Source organism: Octopus sinensis, linkage group LG2 (genome assembly GCF_006345805.1).
Source record: "Octopus sinensis linkage group LG2, ASM634580v1, whole genome shotgun sequence".
NCBI lineage: Eukaryota > Metazoa > Mollusca > Cephalopoda > Octopoda > Octopodidae > Octopus > Octopus sinensis.
Genome location: NC_042998.1, coordinates 35067947 through 35088748, shown reverse-complemented (window position 1 = coordinate 35088748; position 20802 = coordinate 35067947). Strand labels below are relative to the sequence as shown.

General features: G+C 38.7%; 1 protein-coding gene across 1 annotated transcript in view; it reads left to right on the top strand.

The window, feature by feature from the left end:
* The first annotated feature begins 5386 nt into the window (after nucleotides 1-5386).
* The window catches only part of LOC115224446 (neuropeptide FF receptor 2-like), a 297627-nt gene continuing 282211 nt past the window's right edge, over nucleotides 5387-20802 (top strand). Inside the window, exon 1 of the mRNA XM_029795353.2 lies at nucleotides 5387-5878. Within this exon, the coding sequence (XP_029651213.2) occupies nucleotides 5566-5878 (313 nt within the window). The 5' untranslated portion in view covers nucleotides 5387-5565. The remainder of the gene's footprint in view (nucleotides 5879-20802) is intronic.

Here is a 20802-nt window from a genome sequence, read left to right as displayed (position 1 = left end):
CCCAATGTACAATATGTAGATGTATATAACGCTGAAGGGTTGTACCTAATTGATTTGGAAATTTGTTTTTCCAAATTATATATATATATATATATATATTATGACAAGAAATAGTGGGGGAGACAAAGACAGACATGCAAATACACACACACACACACACACACACATACATACACACACATACACACACACACACATATATATATATATATAGGTGAAGGAGTGGCTGTGTGGTAGGTAGCTTGCTTACCAACCACATGTTTCCGGGTTCAGTCCCACTGAGTGGCAACTTGGGCGAGTGTCTTCTATTGTAGTCCTGGGCCGACCAAAACCTTTCAAGTGGTAGACAGAAACTGAAAGAAGCCCGTCGTATATATATATATATATATATATATATATGTGTGTGTGTTTGTGTGTCTGTGTTTGTCCCCCAACCATTGCTTGACAACCGATATTGGTGTGTTTACGTCCCCGTAACTTAGCGGTTCGGCAAAAGAACCCGATGGATTAAGTACTAAGCTCACAAAGAATAAGTCCTGGGGTCGATTTGTTCGACAAAAGGCGGTGCTCCAGCACGGTCGCACTCAAATGACTGAAACATGTAAAAGAATAAAAGAAAAGTAAAAGAAAATAGAAATAGATAGAAAGATAGATAGAAAATAGAAAAGTGATTGAAGACCATTCTTCATTTAAAACCACTGGAATTGTTTGGCGCATTTCTACACTCCTATCACATTGATGAAGTAATATAATTAACATATAGTGTGAAATCACGCTATCACCCATCAAAGGTACAACATGCACTTATTCAGTAAGATGTCCTTCAATAGGTCATATTGTCATTTCACTAAGCGTGAGAACGAACAAAAAACAGTGGGCTATTTTAGGCAATTTGTATTATTTACAGTTCCGTTTTTGGTTGGGTCTCTCCAGTGAGAGATGAATATAATTTATTAAATGCTTTAAATTCGAGCTGCTTTAGTAACATATTGTGAAAACATAGTAAACAGGCAAGCTGAGATATTAAGGCTTGTGTTTTCCAGCAATATTTCAGAATCAAATATACAAAAGACACTCGTCTTTGGAAGAGTAAGCAACCGAATTTGAGAAAGCCCAAGAAAGCACAAGGGAAGATATTGCCCTCAAGATTCAAGTAGAGGGCAAAAAGCCCACGTGTTTCGAATGTGGCAAAAAAGGCCACATTCGCGTAGATTGTGAAATATGGAAAAAAAAATAATAAGTGCGCAGACATCAGGCCCTTCAACTACAGAACAAGACCCCAAACCCGTACACAAATTAGCCCCCACAGAAACAAATACTCCCACCCCACCATCTGTGGCGCCTGCTCCCAAACAAAACACCCCAAAATCCCAGGCCATGCACACACCGGTCCCGACAGAAACAAATGCACCCACCCCATCTGAAGTAACAATTCCTCTGGAAGACGCCATGGAGGTGACCGAGGGGGAGTTCAAGACACCCAGAAAAAAGAGAACACGTGCACCTTCCCCATCTATATCCCCCCCCCCAAAAAAAGAAAAAAACTGCACACCACAGAAAAAAAAAGATCCCGCTCCACTGTCCCAGAAGAGAAAATAAAAAAGAACAAAGACGGAACAAAAACCCTGGTAAAATTTGATACCAGCGAAAAATATATTTTGGACACATTAAAGAAGCACCACACCGTGGAGGTGTTGCAGCAGCCCGAAGGCACTGAAAGAAATGCCACTAAACATTTTGTCCGAATGCTAACCATTTTGCTAGTTCGCCGATAGTTCAATGGTTTCCAATTTCGACACAAATCAAGAAATTTTAGAACGAACAATTTAGTAGATAATATCAACGTTGGTGCTCAACTAGGATTTATTTCATCGAACTAGTAGGATAGAAGGCAAAGACCTCGGCGAGATTTCAATTCAGGACGTAAAGGGCCAGAAGAAATGCTGCTAAGCCTGTTGTTCGACGCGCTGATGATTCTGCCAGTTCAGCGCCTTATTAATGATTTCAAATTTTGGCATAAAGCCAGCAATTTCGGGGATAAAAGTAAGTCAATTCCATCGACCCCAGAGTTCCCCTGGTACTTATTTTATCGACCCCAGAGTTCACCTGATACATATTTTATCGACCCCAGAGTTCACCTGGTACTTATTTTATCGACCCCAGAATTCACCTGATACTTATTTCATCGACCCCAGAGTTCACCTGATACTTATTTTATCGACCCCCATTAAAAAATGAAAGGCTAAACTCGGCAGAATTTGATTCCAGAACGCAAAGACAGACGAAATGCCGCAAAACATTTTTGCCCGCGCGCTAACGATTCGGCCAGCCCGCCGTCTTCAACGCCTTAATAATCCTTTTTATTAAAGGCACAAGGCCTGAACTTTTGAGGGAGGGGAGGTCAATTACATCGACCCTAGTGTTTCACTGGGAAAGTTCTTAATCTATCGACCTCGAAATGTCTGAAAGGCAAAGTCGATCATGGTGGAATTTAAACTCAGAACGTAAATACAGACAAAATGCCGCTAAGTTTTCGCCTGGCGTGCTAACCATTCTGCCAGCTCGCTGCCTTTCAACGCCTTAATAATAATAATAATAATAATAATAATGATGATGATGATAATAGTAATAATAATAATAATAATAATAATAATAATAATAATAATAATTAATAGCCCAGTCCTGGCTAAGAAGGAATATATTCACAGACATGACAGAGTTGGAACCTACATACATTGGAAGCTATGCCAACATTATGGAATAACAACAGAAAAAAGATGGTATAGGCACACACCAGAAAAGGTCACAGAAAACGAGAAAGCAACCATACTCTGGGATATGCCGATACACACAGATAGAGAAATTAAGGCCAACAGACCAGATATAGTTGTCAGAGATCATGAAGAAAAAAAATGCTTTCTAATTGATGTATCAATACCGGCAGATGACAACGTGTCTCTAAAAGAAATGGAGAAACTCTCAAAATACAAAGACCTGGAAATAGAGGTAACTAGAATGTGGAACCTGAAAACAGAAACAATTCCTATCATAGTAGGTGCATTAGGCATGATAAAAAAATATTCAGACAAATACATAACAAAAACACCAGGACTTACAAACACATATAACATACAGAAAATTGCACTACTAGGCACTGCACACATCCTACGCAGAACACTTTCCATACAATAACCATCAGAGCAAATCAACAAATCACAGCACATACCCAAGGCACACAGAGCTGTGCTCGGTAGTGAAGTGAAAGCACGCTATAAAAATAAAACTACTGAATAATAATAATAATAATAATAATAATAATAATAATAAAGTCATAGGCAGTGCTAAACTGGTATTTATTTTGTCAACTTTGAAAGGATATCAGATAAAGCTGACCTCGGCACAATTTGAACTCAGAACGTGAAATGCCGGAAGAAATACCGCTTAACATTTTGTCCGGCGTGTGAGCAATGCTGGCATTGTTTCAAATTTCGGCAGTGGGTCAGCAATTTTGTGGAGGGGGCAAATCGATTATGTCGTTCCCAAAACTCTACTGGTACTTATTTTATTAACCCCGAAAGAATGGAAGGCAAAAGTCGACCTTTGAACCCAGAATGTAAAAACGGACAAAATGCCGCAGAAGCATTTTGAGCGGTGTGTTAACGATTCTGTCAGCTGGATAATGTTTGTTTTGCCGAAATAATATTAATGAATTTTGTGGGTTGGTGCAGACACTGCCCAATGTATCACGTTTATTTTCTGACTGATACTTATATCGATTTGCACATAGGCACAAGACAAGGATTAATGAAGCATGGGTGAGGGGTGGTTGATTATGTCGATACCAGAACTTCACTGGTTCTTCATGTCATGAATACCCTGAAAGAGAAAATTCGAATTCAAACGCGGCAGGGGTTGCACAGCAAACATGACGTGGCATAAACTAATATCATTTAACTTTTACTTGTTTCACTCATTAGGTCACGGCCATGCTGGAACACTACTTTGAAGTATTTTAGTCGATTGAATCAGCTCCAGTACTTAGTAATTCTTTTTTTTTTAAATCCGGTGTTTATTATATTGGTTTCCTTTTACGGAACCGTTAAGTTACGGGGACGTAAACACACCAGCAACAATTGCGAAGCGCTGGTGCGGGAAAATATACAGACACATACACACACATACATATACAAACATATGTATGTGTATATATATATATATATATGTGTGTGTGTGTGTGTGTGTGTATCTGACAGGCTTCTTTCAGTTTCCGTCTGCCATATGCACTCACAAGATTTTGATCGGCCCGAAGCCAGAGCAGAAGAAACTTGGGGAAGGTGCCACCACGCAGTGGGACTGAACCCTGGATGCTGTAGTTGGGAAGCAAATTTCTTACCAAAGAGCCACTACAAAGTATTTTATTTGATTTTCTACCGATTTTACCACAGACTTACACACCCGTCCATCTTCCTCATTCCTATCTTTTTACCTGTCCAAGCGTGTACGCGAGCATATGTGCGTGTGTTACAAGCTTGAGTCCGTCCACGCAGAGACGTTAAACAAGGTGCGCGTCTATGTACCTACGTGTGTATGTGTGTTCGCGACGCCTGTGCGGGAGGGGGTTCTGCGCGTGTGTGTCCGTGTGTCCGCCCGCCGCTCGCGCATGTGTATATGTCTTCGCATTAAATTTTACACACACGCTCTGAACAGTTCTCCTGAAAACAATACCGTCGTCAACTTACCTGTTTTCCCGTTTGTTGCTGACGCTGACGCAGCTGCTGCTACTACCGCTGCTACTGCTGCTGCAGAAGTAGATTCTGTTGTTGTTGTTGTTGTTGTTGCTGTTGTTGTTATTGTTATTACCACAGCCGACGCAACTGGTGCTGGTGCCGCTACTACTACTACTACTACTACTACTACTACTACTAATACTACTACTACCACCACCACCACCACCACCACCACTACCACTACCACTACTACTACTACTACTACTACTACTACTACTACTACTATTACAACTACCGCTACCACCACCACCACCACAACCACCACCACCATCACAACTACTACTACTACTACTACCACCACTACTACTATTACTACAACCACCACCACCACCACCACTACTACCACCACCACTACTACCACCACCACCACCACCACACCACCACCACTACTACTACTACTACTACTACTACTACTAATACTACTACTACTACTAATACTACTACTACTACATTGATTGTCATCATCATTATCAATAATGCATTTATTTTAACTATTCCTGTTATACTACTGAGACCACCAAGAAATATTCCATTGACTACTACTACTACTACTACTACTACTACTACTACTACTACTACTACTGCAAGTGTGGGTTGCTGCTTCTGCTGCTGCTGTCGTTGCTGCTGCTGTCACTGCTGCTGTTCCCCCAGTTATCAGAAACTTGTTCTCTGTCCATCGGAAGTTTCCCTCTGATTTCCCGGTTGTTTTTGTTTTTGAGTCAAACTAAAACACACACACACACGCTCCTCGCATCTACCTTCGTCTCTTTCATTAAGCATGGATGTGTACGAAAGAATCAATATATCCTACCCGATGCCCCGTTTTAAGGAGCACGTCTTGTGGGAAGTGACCCTAAAGGTTGTCTTCTACAGTTTAATAGTGATCTTCTCCCTAATAGGGAACCTGTTAATCATAATCATCGTCATGAGACAAAAACGCATGCGGACAGTGACTAACTTTTATATTGTCAACTTGGCTGTAGCCGACCTTCTTGTCACAGTTTGTTGCAGCTGGGTTCATCTCGTTGACGATCTCACCGAAGGATGGGTCCTCGGAGCATTTTTCTGTAAAGTTAACTCCTTTGCTCAAGGTAAGTAACACAATAATAATAATAATAATAATAATAATAATAATAATAATAATAGATGCCGAAATATTGTTCAACCAATTTCACATGATATGGCACTCTTTTATTTATTTGTGTATAACTTCTGGATGAGTTACCTCGGTCCTATATAGTCTTAACAAAAACTGAAGTGGACTGACATGTAATATTGAACCCGTGGAAGGCACGCTAGATACCGAAATATTGTTCAACCAATTTCACATGATATGGCACTCTTCTATTTATTTGTTAATAATAATAATAATAATAATAATAATAATAATAATAATAATAATAATAATAATTCTTTTATTAGCCACAAGGGCTCACATACAAAACATTAATTACCATACAACAAGATAAAAGCCAAAATCAGGACGGTGCAATGGGTTTTCGCGCGAACACAATGAAATAACGACAGAAAACAAACAACACACATTTCATACGCGCGCCTCCACACTCACTCACAAACACACACACACACATACACACACTTGCACGCACACAATTTTTCAAAACCAACTTACATAGAAATACCCTTACTTTCTTCACAGCTCGAAGCAGCCCACGCAAAGTACAACTTCCAAGTTACCCCGTTTACAGCAATTGTTGTTTATGATGATATCAAGTAGCACACTGCATCCAGATGTTTCTACTTTCAATATTGTTTCTATTATCGCTGTTTACGTTGTTGTTATTGTGTAGTCCCAGGAAATCTTGTCACCAAAGGGGTTCCTGTCGCCTCTGTCAATTCTTCCTTCTCCGGTTTACACTGTGTGATATGCTCTTCCGTTTTGTAAGGTAACAGAAAGTAATTTAGGGGTCAGTTTAGCTACTGTTCTTATTGCAAGGCAGAAAGACCGCGTCGAAGCACCAAAGTTATGTTCTATGTATTTGTATTGAAATTAGTTTCAAATTTTGACACAAGGCCAGCAATTTCGTGGAAGGGTGCTAGTCGATTACATCGACCGCCAGTACTGAATTGGTATTTATTTTATCGATCCTGAGAGGATGAAAGACACAACCGACCCCGGTGGTATTGGAACTCAGAACGTAAAGTCGGAAAAAATGCCGCTAAGCTTTTTGTCCGGCGCGGTAACGATTCTGTCCGTTCGCCGCCTTATGTGTTTGTATTGATATTTATGTTGTAGAAGAAGGCGGCGAGCTGGCAGAATCGTCACCGCGCCGGACTAAATGTTTAGCGGAATTTCTTCCGACTTTACGTTCTGAGTTCAAATTCCACTGAGGTCAACTTTGCCTTTCATCCTTTCGGGGTCAATAAATTAAGAACCAGTTGCGTAATGGGGTCGACATAATCTACTGGCCCTCTATCCCCCAAATTCCGGGCCTTGTGCCTAGAGTAGGAAAAGAAGATTAATATTAATGTTGTAGATTAAGGCGGCGAGCTGGCAGAGTCGGCACCAGTTAAGCACTAGTATCGATTTAATCAACTTTTTCCTCCTCCTTCTCCTCTGAAATTGCTGGCCTTGTGCCAAAATTTGAAACCGATATCAATGATGTGAGTTTTAAAGAAATAAAGTCCTGTTAGAAGTTATTTCACTTGCATTGCTATAGAGCAACAGGAAGAACGAGAATGAATCCACAGATTTACGTTCGTCTGTTAACTCTCTCTCATTCCATTTAACTTTGAAAGTATGCTAAAATGATAATCCTATTTTAAAGTTGCGAATGAATCTCATTAAAAAAAAATGATTAATTAATAGAACTTGATCCCGCTAATTTACTTTGTCGCTTCGGATAATTATTTTATCTCTTCTCGCTTTTAAATCTTTGCAAAAAATATTGCCGTGTTTAAAGGGGAGAGACACGAACGAAACACTTTGAAAAGTTTGATTATTACAAAAATTCATATAAATACATGTATACAAGCGCAGGAGTGGCTGTGTGGTAAGTAGCTTGTTTACCAACCACATGGTTCCGGGTTCAGTCCCACTGCGTGGCACCTTGGTCAGGTGTCTTCTACTATAGCCTCGGGCCGACCACAGCCTTGTGAGTGGATTTGGTAGACGGAAAGTGAAAGAAGCCCGTCGTATATATGTATATATATATGTATGCGTGTGTGTGTTTGTGTGAGTGTGTTTGTCCCCCTAGCATTGCTTGACAACCAATGCCGGTGTGTTTATGTCCCCGTTACTTAGCGGTTCTGCAAAAGAGACCGATAGAATAAGTACTGGGCTTACAAAAGAATAAGTCCCGGGGTCGAGTTGCTTGATTAAAGGCGGTGCTCCAGCATGGCCGCTGTCAAATGACTGAAACAAGTGAAAGAGTAGAGAGTAAGAGTATATTTATTTGCATATATATCTATGCATACATATATGTATTGGTTTGCTGCATAATTATTGCGGCTTTTTTCAACAAGTTTTATTCAACAAAAACAATAACAATATTTAACAAAAACATCTTTAAATGATCATTCCGGAGCATATTCGCCATCTACTTCAATTGCTGCTTCCCATTTGCTTGGCAGACGGTCAGACCGTCATTTAAAGATGTTTTTGTCAAATATTGTAAGCCGCAATAATTATGCACCAACCCTATATATATATATATATATATATATAGGAGGAGACTCCCTTCGGTCATGAATGACCATGGGATTGCACCTACAAAGTTACCCGCCGAGTCACAAGTCAGGGCAAAGTTGCTTATGGAAGGCCAGCAGTCATCCATGCATACCGGCCTCCCCTCTCCACACCACTGATGTTATCCAAGGGAAAGGCAAAGGCCGTTACAGCTTGGCACTAGGGACGTTGCAACTCATTTCTACAGCTGAGTGAACTGGAGCAATGTGAAATAAAGTGTCTTGCTCAAGAACACAGCACGCAGCCCTGTCCGGGAATCGAACTCACAACCTCACGATCGTAAGCTCGACGCTCTAACCACTGAGCCATGTACCTTCACACACACACACACACACACACACACACACACACAACACACACACACACACACACACACACACACACACATACATACATATATATTTATGTATGTACATTTATACTCACACGCACATGCATATGTGCATATACATATTAATGATTGGAGTGCAGTCGCTTATCGTGATCACTTTGAGGTGAATCCTATTTTGATAACATTAACCGAATGACAACATTTCCATCGATTACAATGACCGATTTCTACTATAATTTATTATGTACTTACATATATTATGTTACAAACTGGTGATTAATGTTTTAAAAGTGAATTCGCCCTAAAGGGAGCTGATAAGTGACTCGGATCTATGTATGTGTATGGGAATGTAGACCTGTACGCCATTGGTTACGATGGCAAGCGTTCCGGTTGATGTGATCAACGGAACAGCCTGCTCGTGAAATGAACGTACAGGTGGCTGAGCACGCCACAGAAGTCACGCGAACACTTAACTTAGTTCTTAGGGAAACGTAGTGCGGCACAGGATGTGACGAGGTTTGGCCCTTGAAATACAGGTTCATCGCAGTGTGGACTGGAACAATGCGAAATAAAGTGTCTTGATCAAGGGCACAAGGCGCCGCCTGTTTATCGAACACGGGACTTTACGATCGTGAGTCGAATGCTCTAACCACTAAGCCACGCATCTGCATGTATTTAATGTATGTACGTATGGAAGTGTGTGAGTGTGAGTGTGCGCTCGTGTGTGTGTATGTGTGTGTATTCATGTGTGTGTCTGAGTGTATATGTATATTATATATATATATATATATATATATATATATATATACGTGCATGTGTATACATGAGGTGTAGATCACACAAACACACACATACACAAAAACATATGTACATACGTGAATACATATATACTTGCATACGTGCATATGAACATACGTATGCAATTATGTATGCTTTCATGTATGTACGTATTCAAGTATGTATATGTATATATATGCGTGTGTGTGTAGATTCATCAATCAATGCATACATATGTATCGTGGATGACATGTATATATATATATATACATACACACATATATGCATACGCGCATACATGCATACTCACGTGTATATATACCTGTATGTATATATATATATGTGTATCATGTTATATATACATATATATACGTGCATACATACACACATACATAGGTATATACAAACGCACATACGAGAGTTGCCTCAGAAGAAAATGAAGAGTTTTTTTTCGCTTATATACATTCTGCTATATGTAGAACGCCGGACTGGATGTCTTGCAGCGTTTATTTCAGATTTGTGTTAAAATTCTCCATTTTACTTTAGTCCGAAAGAGGAAAGAGTCCTATGTATCCTGAGGGTGTGGCGGTTTATATATATATATATATATATATATATATATATATAAGAATAAAAGAATACATACATATAGAAATGAAATATATATATATATATATATGTGTGTGTGTGTGTACAAGAAGGCATTATCTCAACTCAGTGTCAGAGCGAGCCAAAGCATGACCAGTACCACGAAATTCAAAGTTACATATATATAGTATGTATATATTAATTATACTACGGCACTCCGTCGGTTCCGACGACGAGGCTTCCAGTTGATCCGATCAACGGAATAGCCGGCTCATGAAACTTACGTTCAAGTGGCTGAGCACTCCGCAGACAAGTGTACTCTTAACGTAGTTCTCGGGGGAGATTCAGCGTGACGAGGAGTGTGAAAAGGCTGGCCCTTTGAAATACAGGTACAACATAGGCAGGATGAAAGAGTGACCGAAAGTTATGGTGAAAGAGTACAGCAGGAGCCTCGTGGAGCTTTAAGTGTTTTCGCTCAATAAATACTCACAACGCTCGGTCTGGGAATCGAAAGCGCGATTCTATGACCGAGAGTCGGCCGCCCTGACCACTGGGCCATTGCACCGCTACGATGTATTAATTATACGCGTATACTTACCTACATAAAGTGAGACTTGTTCGATAAACGAGACGGTCATTTTGCCTAGAAAAGCATCAGTACTGGTTATTTCACTACTTTTCACCCTTATTTTTGCTCAACTACAGAATAATTAGCGAATCCGTTGTCTAAGAATAAAAAGGGGCGAAAGCCAAATATAATCAAAACGTCTGTATTTTTTTGTTTTGTTTTTGGCAAAATGAGATTCACAAAACCAGGCACATCTATGAATGCTTATTGATATCCACCCATACATTCATATATACGAACGTACGTACATACACTCACACATGCAAATACACATACATGTGTATGTGCGCCTATGTATATACTTATGCATATATGAGTGCATTTATATATATGTGTGTGTATGTGTGTATATATATATATATATATATATATATTTATATATAGAGGGCATTATACATACATGCCAGGAGGCATTCTACATACACGCCATACGCTAAGAGGGACAATCAGTCATTTCTACCAAAAATATTACTAATCCTACCGAATGCAATTTTTCAAAGAAAGACATTTAAAAATATATAGACCTGTATCACAGTGATTTCATACTTACGTAATCATCAGCAGGCCTGAATATACTATAATAAACAACGACCCTGCTTCGCTTAAGCCGATCAGCTAACTGATCAACATCAACGAAGCACATGGGTGAATTTATATATACTATATCCGGATGAATGGCAAACTTTTACGAATTGCATTTCGGGAGAGGAAAAGTTTTTTCGGAATAAAAATTAGCAATTAAGGACAACTACTTAATAAGGAAAACTTAACAAGAAATTGTCAGGTAGATAGCGTAAAAACCTCATAAGAGAAAAAATTTCGAAAATAATTATTTCTTATTGAACATATTAATTTATATATAGAGGGCATTATACATACATGCCAGGAGGCATTCTACATACACGCCATACGCTAAGAGGGACAATCAGTCATTTCTACCAAAAATATTACTAATCCTACCGAATGCAATTTTTCAAAGAAAGACATTTAAAAATATATAGACCTGTATCACAGTGATTTCATACTTACGTAATCATCAGCAGGCCTGAATATACTATAAATAAACAACGACCCTGCTTCGCTTAAGCCGATCAGCTAACTGATCAACATCAACGAAGCACATGGGTGAATTTATATATACTATATCCGGATGAATGGCAAACTTTTACGAATTGCATTTCGGGAGAGGAAAAGTTTTTTCGGAATAAAAATTTAGCAATTAAGGACAACTACTTAATAAGGAAAACTTAACAAGAAATTGTCAGGTAGATAGCGTAAAAACCTCATAAGAGAAAAAATTTCGAAAATAATTATTTCTTATTGAACATATTAATTTATATATAGAGGGCATTATACATACATGCCAGGAGGCATTCTACATACACGCCATACGCTAAGAGGGACAATCAGTCATTTCTACCAAAAATATTACTAATCCTACCGAATGCAATTTTTCAAAGAAAGACATTTAAAAATATATAGACCTGTATCACAGTGATTTCATACTTACGTAATCATCAGCAGGCCTGAATATACTATAAATAAACAACGACCCTGCTTCGCTTAAGCCGATCAGCTAACTGATCAACATCAACGAAGCACATGGGTGAATTTATATATACTATATCCGGATGAATGGCAAACTTTTACGAATTGCATTTCGGGAGAGGAAAAGTTTTTTCGGAATAAAAATTAGCAATTAAGGACAACTACTTAATAAGGAAAACTTAACAAGAAATTGTCAGGTAGATAGCGTAAAAACCTCATAAGAGAAAAAATTTCGAAAATAATTATTTCTTATTGAACATATTAATTTATATATAGAGGGCATTATACATACATGCCAGGAGGCATTCTACATACACGCCATACGCTAAGAGGGACAATCAGTCATTTCTACCAAAAATATTACTAATCCTACCGAATGCAATTTTTCAAAGAAAGACATTTAAAAATATATAGACCTGTATCACAGTGATTTCATACTTACGTAATCATCAGCAGGCCTGAATATACTATAAATAAACAACGACCCTGCTTCGCTTAAGCCGATCAGCTAACTGATCAACATCAACGAAGCACATGGGTGAATTTATATATACTATATCCGGATGAATGGCAAACTTTTACGAATTGCATTTCGGGAGAGGAAAAGTTTTTTCGGAATAAAAATTTAGCAATTAAGGACAACTACTTAATAAGGAAAACTTAACAAGAAATTGTCAGGTAGATAGCGTAAAAACCTCATAAGAGAAAAAATTTCGAAAATAATTATTTCTTATTGAACATATTAATTTATATATAGAGGGCATTATACATACATGCCAGGAGGCATTCTACATACACGCCATACGCTAAGAGGGACAATCAGTCATTTCTACCAAAAATATTACTAATCCTACCGAATGCAATTTTTCAAAGAAAGACATTTAAAAATATATAGACCTGTATCACAGTGATTTCATACTTACGTAATCATCAGCAGCCTGAATATACTATAAATAAACAACGACCCTGCTTCGCTTAAGCCGATCAGCTAACTGATCAACATCAACGAAGCACATGGGTGAATTTATATATACTATATCCGGATGAATGGCAAACTTTTACGAATTGCATTTCGGGAGAGGAAAAGTTTTTTCGGAATAAAAATTTAGCAATTAAGGACAACTACTTAATAAGGAAAACTTAACAAGAAATTGTCAGGTAGATAGCGTAAAAACCTCATAAGAGAAAAAATTTCGAAAATAATATTTCTTATTGAACATATTAATTTATATATAGAGGGCATTATACATACATGCCAGGAGGCATTCTACATACACGCCATACGCTAAGAGGGACAATCAGTCATTTCTACCAAAAATATTACTAATCCTACCGAATGCAATTTTTCAAAGAAAGACATTTAAAAATATATAGACCTGTATCACAGTGATTTCATACTTACGTAATCATCAGCAGGCCTGAATATACTATAAATAAACAACGACCCTGCTTCGCTTAAGCCGATCAGCTAACTGATCAACATCAACGAAGCACATGGGTGAATTTATATATACTATATCCGGATGAATAATTGAAAAATTGCATTCGGTAGGATTAGTAATATTTTTGGTAGAAATGACTGATTGTCCCTCTTAGCGTATGGCGTGTATGTAGAATGCCTCCTGGCATGTATGTATAATGCCCTCTATATATAAATTAATATGTTCAATAAGAAATAATTATTTTCGAAATTTTTTCTCTTATGAGGTTTTTACGCTATCTACCTGACAATTTCTTGTTAAGTTTTCCTTATTAAGTAGTTGTCCTTAATTGCTAAATTTTTATTCCGAAAAAACTTTTCCTCTCCCGAAATGCAATTCGTAAAAGTTTGCCATTCATCCGGATATAGTATATATAAATTCACCCATGTGCTTCGTTGATGTTGATCAGTTAGCTGATCGGCTTAAGCGAAGCAGGGTCGTTGTTTATTTATAGTATATTCAGGCCTGCTGATGATTACGTAAGTATGAAATCACTGTGATACAGGTCTATATATTTTTAAATGTCTTTCTTTGAAAAATTGCATTCGGTAGGATTAGTAATATTTTTGGTAGAAATGACTGATTGTCCCTCTTAGCGTATGGCGTGTATGTAGAATGCCTCCTGGCATGTATGTATAATGCCCTCTATATATAAATTAATATGTTCAATAAGAAATAATTATTTTCGAAATTTTTTCTCTTATGAGGTTTTTACGCTATCTACCTGACAATTTCTTGTTAAGTTTTCCTTATTAAGTAGTTGTCCTTAATTGCTAAATTTTTATTCCGAAAAAACTTTTCCTCTCCCGAAATGCAATTCGTAAAAGTTTGCCATTCATCCGGATATAGTATATATAAATTCACCCATGTGCTTCGTTGATGTTGATCAGTTAGCTGATCGGCTTAAGCGAAGCAGGGTCGTTGTTTATTTATAGTATATTCAGGCCTGCTGATGATTACGTAAGTATGAAATCACTGTGATACAGGTCTATATATTTTTAAATGTCTTTCTTTGAAAAATTGCATTCGGTAGGATTAGTAATATTTTTGGTAGAAATGACTGATTGTCCCTCTTAGCGTATGGCGTGTATGTAGAATACCTCCTGGCATGTATGTATAATGCCCTCTATATATAAATTAATATGTTCAATAAGAAATAATTATTTTCGAAATTTTTTCTCTTATGAGGTTTTTACGCTATCTACCTGACAATTTCTTGTTAAGTTTTCCTTATTAAGTAGTTGTCCTTAATTGCTAAATATATATATATATATATATATATATAAGTATCTTGCTTACCACCCACATGGTTCCGACCAAAAGCCTTGTGAGTAGATTTGGTAAACGGAAACTAAAAGAAGCCTGTCGTATATATATATATATATATATATATATATATTGGCCTGCTCGCTTAGCCAGCGGGGTCGCGTCATTTGATGGCTAAAACAATGCGAAACGCATTGTGACCAGTGATGTGAAGCAACATCTGATAGCCTGGTCGGTCACGGTGATATATATATATATGTTTGTGCGCTTGTGTTTGGCTCCCCCACCATTGTTTGACAACCTATGTTAGCTTGTTTACGTCCCCGAAATCTAGCGGTCCGGCAAAAAGGGTGGTGCTACAGCATGGACACAGTCAAATGACTGAAACAGATAAAAAAATGTATATATATATATATATATATATATATATATATATATATATATATATATATACATAAAGTTAATCCAAACAAGAAAACACAAAAAAACAAAAACAACACACAACAACGCGAGGACGTGGAACAAATAAAGTATTATTGGACGCTCAGGAAAGAAGGGAAGAAGGAGGGTTTAACGTTTCGAGCGGAGCTCTTCGTCGGAAACATAGGAGAAGGAAAGATCCCGAGAAGGGAAGATAGAGGAAAAAAATCGCCAGCGGTACTCACGAGGTCACAAGGGGAGAATTCCCCAAAAAAGCAAAAGACGAAGACTGGTGGTGTAGACAACAAACAGATGTATTAGTATATGTGCGTGTGTTTGTGTTTGTTCTGCTAGTCTCAATGTGTTTACATCGTTGTTATGTAATGGTTCGGCATAACGGTTTGACGGAATAAATATGAAACATATAAAATGAAGTACTGGGCTTCATTTGTTCAACGAAGCCCATCAAGGGCGTGCTTCAGCATGGCCGCAGTCCAACGATCGAACGAAGTGAGAGATATTGATATAAAGGGTAAAGACCCCCTTCGACCAGAGGATTGCACCTAGAAAGCTCTCTTCCAAGGCATAAGTCTTGGTAGGGTTGTTTTATGGGAGACCAGCAGTCGCCCATACTTACGAGCCTCCCCTCCCCTCTCCATGCCACTGTATCGGCCCCTTTGCTTTTCCGTTGGAAAAGCAAAGGGGCTGATACAGCTTGGCACCAATGACGTCGCAACTCATTTCTACAGCTGAGTGAACTAGAAAATATGAAATGAAGTGTCTTGCTCAAGAACACAACACACAACCCGGTCCGGCAATCGATCAGCTACCTCCTGATTGTGAGCCCGACGTTCTAACCATTGAGCCATGCACCTTCAGTGAAGTCACGTGGTTTAGTCGTTAGGGTGTTCGGCTCCTGTGGCGACACGTTGTGTCCTTGGGCAAGACACTTTTCTTCACGGTACTCCAGTTCACTCAGCTGGCAAAAATTAGCTGTACCAGTAATTCAAAGGGGCCAGTCTTGTCACATTCTGCGCCACATTGAACCTTCCTTAGAACTACGTTAAAAGTGACGCGTGTCTGAGGAGTGCTCAGTCACTTGCATGTTATATATATATATATATTATATATATATATATATATATAATATATATATATATATATATATATATATATATAAAGTTAATTCAAACATGAAAACACAAAGAGAAAACACAACAACGCGCGGACGTGGAACAAATATAGTATTATTGGACGCTCAGGAAGGAAGGGAAGAAGGATGGTTTAACGTTTCAAGCGGAGCTCTTCGTCGGAAACATAGGAGAAGGAAAGATCCAGAGAAGGGAACACAGAGGAAAAAAAATCGCCATATATATATATATATATATGCTCACACATACATGTACACACACATGTAACGAGAACGCAGCACATTGCAGGATAGTCCTAGGGGAGCTGTTAATTTATTTTGAATCAAATACAAATTATACGAGCATCCGAGTTCTCAGTTATGAACTTGGTTTAAAATTATAGTTTAAACTAGGTTTTCCAATAACTACAATCCACTGGAAAAGCCTGATCATCATAACCTATTTTTGCATTCTTTATCATTTTATGTAATTATTCGTGAAGTATATAAAAAATATGAAGTTAAAATGTTCAGGATTCAAATAGTGCATGGAACAGAATCGTAAACAAAATATCGAATAATAAAAGGCATAATGTCGGTTACTTTCGCAGGACTAAATGTAATATTGCTAAGAAGCATACAGAGTATTTTGGGCGAAATTTGACACGAAGTGAAAACAAAACATCCGATCTAAGAAGGGAAGTATGTTTAAAAAATCAAAAAAATATCAACTAGATTATGACTATGAGATAAGGGATTCCTCGCAGTAGTCGCCCTCAGCTTCCACCACGGCCTCAAGACAGCTCCGGAGCCAGGCGCATACGTTCCTCAGCGTCACCGGGGAGATCTTTGAACCTCTCTTTGATTTTGGCCATCAACTCGACCTTGGGGTTGCAGGGAGAGCATTTGGTGTCTTTCTTATACGCGCTTTTCACATGCATAAGATCACAATGAGGGGAGTTAGTAGACCAGAGAAACGGGTGAAGTCGTAGCAATTCTCCGACAACCGTTTCTGGCTGTTTCCGGATGTATGGCAGGGAACCGAATCCTGCTTCCACATATATGACTTTACAACAGCGATATTCCCCAGACTGGGATTGACCACAGTCCTCAGGAGTTTCACATAACTGTTTGAATAGTTCAGAGATGCGGGGACGAGCCCCAGCGCGCAGACACAGTCTTAACGCCTATTGTGACACTTCCACAGCTTCGTAGTCTCCGTTGCAGTTGTCCCTGTCATGTGTTACAGCCGTTACAATGTTCATAAAGCATTGAGCTGAAATCATAATGTCGGCATTTCGTTACCTGATGCAAATCACCATGATACTCTATTCTCTCTATTACTCTATTACTTGTTTCAGTCATTTGACTGCGGCCATGCTGGAGCACCGCCTTTAATTGAGCAACTCGACCCCAGGACTTATTCTTTTGTAAGCCCAGTACTTATTCTGTCGGTCTCTTTTGCCGAACCGCTAAGTAACGGGGACATAAACACACCAGCATCGGTTGTCAAGCAATGCTAGGGGGACAAACACAGACACACAAACACACACACGTATATATATATACACACATATATATATATACATATATACGACGGGCTTCTTTCAGTTTCCGTCTACCAAATCCACTCACAAGGCTTTGATCGGCCCGAGGCTATAGTAGAAGACACTTGCCAAAGGTGCCACGCAGTGGGACTGAACCCGGAACCATGTGGTTGGTAAACAAGCTACTTACCACACAGCCACTAGGTAACTCTTTTACAATATTCATATGATTTCCAATGTTCACCAATGTATCCAGATCCTCTTGAAAAAGGAGACATGAAAATCGTGAAATTTAGCCTGAATATTCTGTGTATAAGCAAATGATTACGATGTGGCAGTTACAGTCGTAATAGGTCTCCGGTTAAAAACTGAACGCCACTGTGTATGTGAGTATGTTTTCGTATCTGTGTGTGAATGTGTTTTTGTATCTGTGTGTGTGAGTGGTGAATGTGAGTGTTTGTATCTGTGTGTCTGCGTGTGTGTGTCTTAGAGTGTATGCGCTGTGTGTGTGTGGAGGTTTGTGCTTGCTTGCTTGTATTCGTTCATTCTTCACTATTTGAAAAATTTCTTAAAATTACTAAAGGCATTATAAAATTTGCGACGTCTAAGGATATATTGGACGAAACGTTCATTTTGTTATTTTAGCATCTCTGCTCTATGCTGTGCACAGTTATAAATGCATGACTGTATGGCTGAGGAATTTGTTTGCAGTCAAGTGGTTATGAGTGCATAATGCGCTAGCCTCGGATTGCCCAACGTGAGTGGAATTCGGTAAACCGAAAGTATACGGAAGTCAAACACTGCTGCCCCAGAATGACAAATCCATAAGATACAACAACGAATGTCTACCATGACTGATATGAAGCCAAGGATGAATAGACACCGCTAGCATAAGTACTGCCGTTTCTTATATTTTTATAGTTCTGCTTGTCATTCCGTTTCTTAGTCCGTCGGTAACGCTTTCACGTGATAAGAGAAAAAGAGGGGGAAAGAAAATGAGGAGAGAGAGAGAAAGAGGGAGAGAGAGAAAGCAAGAGAGAGAGAAAGCGGGAGAGAGAGAAAGTGGGAGAGAGAAGTGTTCATGACGTGAGGTAGAGGGAATGTGATTGTAACGCTTTCACGTGATTAGTAGAAGGGAAAGAGAGGAGAAAGGAAAAGGAGAGAGAAAAGAGGATAAGACGAAGAGTGAGAGAGAAAGAAAAAGAGGGAGAGAGAGAGAGAAAAGAGGCAGAGAGAAGCGTCTATGTTGTGTGGTAGGGGTAACGTAATATTTATTACGTGCTTTAAAAAGTTAGCTGAAGGCAGAGATGATATAGAGAAAGAAAGTTAAAAATATAATTATAGCAGAGGGGTGAGGTTAAAGAAAGGCAGAGAGAGGAGGAGGAATAGAGAGAGGGGAGAGACAGATGATGATGGTGGTGAGGTGGGGTGGAGATGGTGGTGGTGGTGGTGGTGATTGGATAGTGAAAAGTTAATTTTTTTTAAATAGTACAATTTCTTTTACCGCACCTATCACTTAACGCATGCGCGTAAATGCAATTCCATGAAATATTCATGCTTATGCAATTGAAACAAAGGTTGTATTATATGTACGAGATATTTCTTTTTCGTTTATGGGGAAAATGGTAAAAATAAGGGTGAATATTCATTTTATGAGTGTTGTGTATTATGTCTATAAAACTGTGCGTAAAGTATATAAAGTGTATATAAAAAGTGCATTAAGTAATCATCGCATTCCTATTTCTTTCACTTTTCAATGATCAGCAGATGATCCGTACAGACACAACACAGGTTACACTTTCAGGTTTTATGGGTAAAGTTTTCAGAAAGAACCCAAGAGGTTTACCATTAATTCCGTTAAATATTCACGGGTCCCGCTAATATCGAATATACCTTGAATGTGGTACCTCAGCGCGTTAATATAATACAGTGGTTCTCAGCCACTTTTTATCTAAAGACCCCTTTGATTCTTATTCCATTCGGGTGGACCCTTATAACCATTCCAAGTTTTAAAAAATTCTGCAATATTATTATTAAATATTATTATGAGCTGTATGACAAAATTTCTTAAAATATTTTGTGCATTGCTGAAGGAAAAACCAGTTTATTGCACTTTAAGAAAAAGATCCTATATATATGAGCCCCCAAGGGCCATATGGACCCCAGTTGAGAACCACTACGACACGTGTTACATTGTAATGGAACCCGTTTCGGTCATGAATGACCATAAGATTGCAGCTTGAGAGTTCTCCACTCCCGAGGCACAAGTCCGGGTAAAGTTTTGTTTTTTTATACATGACCAGCAGTCGCTCATGAATACAGGTCTCCCCTCCCCACACCACCGATGTTATCCAAGGGAAAGGCAAAGGGGTCGATACAGCTTGGAACCAGTGACGTCGCAACTCATTTCTACAACTGTGTTAACTGGAGCAATATGAAATAGAGTGTCTTGCTTAAGAACACAACGCACAGTCTGATCCGGGAATCGAACTCACATCTTTACGATTTTAAGCCCGACGCTCTAACCACAGAGCCATGAGCTTTCACATCAGTATCTAAGTATTATCTAAGCATAATAAGATTATCTATGA